This window comes from Triticum aestivum, chromosome 6B (assembly GCF_018294505.1).
Source record: "Triticum aestivum cultivar Chinese Spring chromosome 6B, IWGSC CS RefSeq v2.1, whole genome shotgun sequence".
NCBI lineage: Eukaryota > Viridiplantae > Streptophyta > Magnoliopsida > Poales > Poaceae > Triticum > Triticum aestivum.
In genome coordinates this window covers 295,889,636-295,895,139 of record NC_057810.1, presented here as the reverse complement: position 1 = coordinate 295,895,139, position 5,504 = coordinate 295,889,636, and the positions used below count along the sequence as shown (strand labels likewise).

Here is a 5,504-nt window from a genome sequence, read left to right as displayed (position 1 = left end):
GAGTCTAGTCACGTGCCATGGTAACATGCATTGTCGATCAAACCCGTGTGTGCTCACTCCATTCCTAAATATATAAATCCTTTTAAACATTTCAAATGGACTATAACATAAGAATGTATGTAGACATATTTTAGAATGTAGATTCACTCATTTTGCTTCGTATTTAGTTATTTGTTGAAATCTCTATTGTTGAGATCTCTAAAAAGAGATATATTCTGAAACGGAGGGAGATACATGTCGTGACATGACAAGCAATGAACAGTGTAAGAAAGCAAGAACTGTGCTCTCACGAGAAAAGAGATGCTAGTGCAGTGCAGCCACACTCTGACAAAATAGGACCAGCCACACAATCACGAATTAACAGATGAGATTCGTTCCGTCTCAAGTGATCACTGTTGCAGTTCTAGAGGCAATCGAGCCACCAGATGAGCAAAACATAATAAAATTCTTAACCATAAATCTGAAGAACATCTCTACTGCATATTACAAACAACATTCACATCAACACCAAGAGCGCATGCATCTTGCTAAAATTCTTCACGATACATGCATGGGCAAACCATGAATCTGAAGTTCCCATCTTCCCCTACTAGCTTACTACCAGTTACCAAGCTACTAATAATAATACAGTACAGTATGAAGCAAACATACTAGTCTATTACATGGGCAAACTGGCGATGGCGGTTGGTTCTCAGTGATGGGATGGGATGGGAAATGGGAATCACCACTTGTAGCGGTGGTAGATGGCCTCGGCGTGCGCGTTCTTGTAGGCGCTGCAGCCGATGAGGTAGAGGAAGACGAGCGAGACGGTGGCGACGACGAGCGCGATGTTGGCCTTGTGCCACTGGCTCCGCAGCGCCGCCAGGAGGCCCGCGCGGCACGACTCGCACTCGTAGCACAGCTGCGCCGGGTCGTTGCTCCACAGGCCGCAGTCCGGGTCCGACACGGGCCGCGCCGGGTTTGTCCACACCGTCGGGCTCACGTACCCGAACCCGCACACCGACAGGGGCTTGCAGCAGCCCGACTGCGACCACACCACACCACACCACACCAAAAGCTCCGTCAGTTGTCAGAGCCCACGTTTCAGCTTAGTTATTATTGTTATGCTGAGAAATTTTACAGGAATCAGTCATCCTGCAACAGTGGCTGGATCTGAAGCAATTTTCTTTTCTCCCAATCACGTGAGGTGGAGTTTCCTAGAGATGGATGCATGAACGTCTGAGAGACCAAAGCCCCGGAACGCGCGGTGGCAAACAGAGACAGACAAACCCTCCTCAGATGAGGACATCGAGATGCTGCGTGTGGCCACTGCAGAACCGAGCTCAAGTACCCTCGACACCAGAACTAAGATGATGGCAGTAGTAATCAACTGACGACTCTAGAACTAAACACAAGCTCCCACGCACCGACCCATGCGACCCTTGTCCCCGGCACTGTCCCGTCCGTTTCTTGTTCTTGGGACAGCAACTCTTCCATGGTTTTGTTGCCGATATATAAGGGCACTTGGTTAAGCTTTCTCTCAGGGGATAGAGTGAAAAGTAGCATTGATACGCCACCCAAGTAATTGCCCGTTACGTACTCAATTATATTCGCAGTCTAAATCAGTGTCAGATTTGTTCCAGAAAGGGCTTAATTACATGGGCCTACGCGCGGATTCCCCTCAAGACCATTTGGCACTTGGCAGAAACCGAGTGGCCCACATCACAGTGACCGTGAACAATGGCCACCGCTTTCTTTGTGCCCTGTCAGAAAGTTGCCACCGGATGGATTGCCCTCCTCATCGTCTAGTAGCATCTCCGAGGGCCAAGATAACCTGATGCCCGGATCCTTCTAAAGCACATCTCAACGTCTTTGTTTCCACTACAAGTGTCACTACCGATGCGTTTGTTCACAATCATCTAGTGGAGTAGTAGTATGGCAACGGTTTCAATCGAAACAGTATGTTCATTTTGTGGAATTCTATGTTTGAGGAGGTGGGAAAAGTCACTTTAGTGCTAAAACTTGTGGAATACATTGAACGAGTGCCAGAACTTGGCTCGGACGTTCATATACAGTGCAAATCCTGCTCATATACGCCCGCGGCACTGACATGACAGTGTATATTTGTACTCTGCCAACATGGCAGTGATTCGGTCCCACTTGTCAGCTAGCAGTACGAATTATTAATAGTTGCATGTGTGGCATAGGCTGGAACCCACCTGTCAGCCAAAGAATACAAATAACAGAAAAAAGTAAAAATACTATTACACCGCGAGGGTTCGAACTTGTGAACTCAGCGTTACTAGCGAGCGCCAATCGCCAACCAGCTGACTAATTTCATTAACTAAAGGATGCACATTGTTTTTATCTTTTCAGAATCAAACGGGCTACTGCCATTGCCGCCCATTTTGCGCTGTCATTTTCTTATAGAAATTTGTAAAACATATGTAAATTATGATCGTGTGTTAAATATAATATATTACATAATAAATATTCATATTGACTGAAAAATTATTCAGTCACATATTAAATATCCATATAATTAAATCATGAATTAAAAATTTAACAATTTACATGTTTAATAAAAATATTAAAGTAATTTTTAATTTTTCTATGTATCTACCATATGAGTTTAAAAATGTTCACTATTTTCATAAAATAATGATGTAGTGTACAAACGTGTTCAACATTTAAGAATTTTTTATGTTGATTTAAAAAGTGTTCACAGGTTTTTATAAAGTTAATTAGTTTTTATATAGAAAAATATTTTTTAATGAAAAATAAATATGAGCCTAGTGTCCGCATAAATTGCGGATCGTCAATTGAACAATATTTAAATTTTGTTACCGTTTTTATAATTCGTATTTTTTAAGTTAAATGAATATGTTTTCAAATAATATATGATTATTTTAATTTATGCTAGTTCCTTCTTCTTTGGATTACAATTTCAATGTATGTTGTTTGGTTGAAAGGATATAAAATATATGTATGCACTTATATATTCAAAAGTTATTGGTTATGTAGCTCTCAGAAAAAGAGTTATTTGTCTTGTTGGGTAGCCACGCGCCCTGGGAAAGTTTTGTTCTGGTTCGAACGCCCACTACTTCCTTCTCCTTTGGGTTAAAATTATAACATATGTTATTTTAGTTAATGAATATGAACGTTGTGTGTCCAGTTATGATAACTAAAGTCGTTTGCCAGTTTGCTGGTTCGAAACAGGAGAGAGCAGTATTTTTTTTTCTTGTTAATATTATATATGCTCTTTGGCTGACAGGTGGGACCCAGCCAATGCCATACAGGCAACTACTAATAATTTCTCTTGCTAGCTGATAGATGTGACCCAATTACTGCGGCATGGGCAGAGTATACATATACAAAGCCAGGTCAGCGGCGCGGGTGTGTACGAACGAGACTTGCACCGTATATGCATGCCCCAGCCAAGTTCTAGCACTCGTTCAATGTATACCACAAGTTTTAGCATTAAAATGATTTTTCATGTCAAGTATAAGTACCGGTGGTGTAATTGACTCTTGATAAATCTATAGCTAAACAACGATGGTTGGAGTACTAGTAAGTCCGTTTCTTGCAGGCTGTAAGAAGCAGTAAATGTGATACTACTGTTACTCCTAGCTAGTTCTAGTAGTACATGGTACTACTAGCATCATTCAGCTATCACTCAAATATACTTCCCCGCAAAAATCAACTAAAAATATAGTGACGAGAAGGACTGGGATTAGGTGATGGATAATACTCTACTACAGTAGTACGTACCTGGAGCGGCGTGAGGCGGGACTGGTAGAACTGGTCGGCAGTGACGTAGCCGGCCTGTCGGGCGAGCTTCTTGCAGGTGTCAGAGACGGCGAGGCAGGACCTGATCCCCTCCCACCGGGCGGGGTCGACGTACCCGCGCAGCCACATGGAGAAGCCGTCGAGGCGGTACTCGTCGTACTCGCGGCCGAGCACCGGGTAGGCGCCGGAGCCGCGGGTGACCGCGAAGGCGAAGACGAGGAGCGCGATGAGGAGGGCGATGAGCGCCGCCATGGCGAAGAGGTAGAAGGCGAGGAGGCGGCGGCGGTTCCAGTAGGCGCCGACGAAGCCCGCCAGCGCCGCCAGCAGGATGAGGCCGCCCAGGATGGCCACGGGCCAGCGCGCCAGCCGCGCGCACTCCTCCCCCTGCGCCGACGCGAACCACACCCCCGAGGCGATGACGGGGACCGCGCAGATGAGCGCCATCAGCGTCACGCACGCCGTGATGTTGTTGCTCACCGCCATGGCTGGAGCCTCGCCGCTGCTGTTGCTCTGGCTCTCCCAGACCGTGCTTTGTCCTCTGTGTTCTTGACGCGGCGCGGGGCGTCTGCGGTGTAAGGCCTTCCACAATGTGTTCGATGCCACAACTCTGAAAAGTATGCCACGCAGACGATAATGCCAGATGAAATATATTTAGCACCGCCCGCACACTGTGAAAGAATTGGCCATCGATTGGGGGTCAGACCCACACATATAAACAAGTGTATATCAGCAACAGTTGCCCCACTAGCAGCGTCTTGCTCCTGGCTCACTGCCGCTTCTTCCCTTGAGCATCAGGCTTAATTTATTGCTTTTTTGGTTGGCATCGGAGCAAGTAGATGCTCCGGTTCCCAGAATTTTTTTTATGGCAGCGCTTGGGCAATGGAGAGCATCGGTGCCAAATGAAGTAAAGGTGAATTTGGCACCATTTTTGACCTACATAGTGGAGGGCCTAAGATTCCTTCATGGGTGGGGGGTGGCATAAAAGGTTTTGCGGAAAAGTGGCGGGGTTTGCTCTTTGCTGGGGCTGGCACGCTGGCCCGGGGAGGACATGTGTGATCCTGATCCCTACTGTCGACGCATCGTGCGCCGAGCGGCTTGTCAGCCAGCGCGTTCAGCGTGTGTGGGAGACCGGGATTGTTTGGACGAGAATGGCATGGGCGTGGTTGTTTTGCTTTCACATGCCACGTCCATCCACTAGCTTATAGCCTTATAGGAAACGAAAAAGAGATGAGTTTTAGTGAAAGTAGAAAGGAAAAAGGAGAAAAGGAGAAAATACTAGCAGTTGTATATGTACAACAGTACAAGTGTGCCAACGAGGATGGCTTGTAGCCTAGTATAAGGGCATCTCCAGCCGTTCGACCCCCCAGGGCGTCTAAATAGAGCGGCCTGGGGGCGTGCCGGCGCTAGTTCGGCCTCTGGGGGCGACCTAGCTCCCAGTCACGCCCCCATGCGCCGGCCCTAGGATGCAGAAATTTAAACTTGGTCGTTCCTGCTCTCAAAAGACGCCGCAAATCCGGCGATCGGACGTAGTCTGGTGTTACAAAAAATAGAGCGCCGCCGCCGCAAGTTCGCGTGCGCAACGATTCACTCGGCGGGGTCGGCTCCAGGCGTTGGCGGAGTCGGCGTGCGCGGGCTCGTCGTTGGCGGAGCTGCTTCGGTGCTGGGCTGCGTCGGCGCGGCTTCGGCACTGCTGGGCGGCGATGCAGAGGCGTCGGTCGGGCTTGGCGTCCGTGTGG

General features: G+C 47.6%; 1 protein-coding gene across 1 annotated transcript; it reads right to left on the bottom strand.

Annotated features, from left to right (window-relative positions):
• Positions 1-426: 426 nt before the first annotated feature.
• LOC123136997 (tetraspanin-2) lies at positions 427-4,522 on the bottom strand. Its single transcript, XM_044556527.1, has 2 exons — positions 3,751-4,522; positions 427-1,024 (listed from the first exon to the last, which is right to left on the bottom strand). Exons 1-2 carry the CDS (start codon positions 4,249-4,251, stop codon positions 722-724), a joined length of 804 nt encoding a protein of 267 aa, XP_044412462.1. The 5' UTR covers positions 4,252-4,522; the 3' UTR covers positions 427-721.
• Between the last annotated feature and the right edge of the window lie 982 nt (positions 4,523-5,504).

Coding starts and splice junctions, on each gene's coding strand:
- LOC123136997 (XM_044556527.1), bottom strand. CDS start 4,251: ATGGCGGTGAGCAACAACATCACGGCGTGCGTGACGCTGATGGCGCTC. Junction 1,025..3,750: donor CCCGCCTCACGCCGCTCCAG/GTACGTACTACT, acceptor GTGTGGTCGCAG/TCGGGCTGCTGCAAGCCCCT.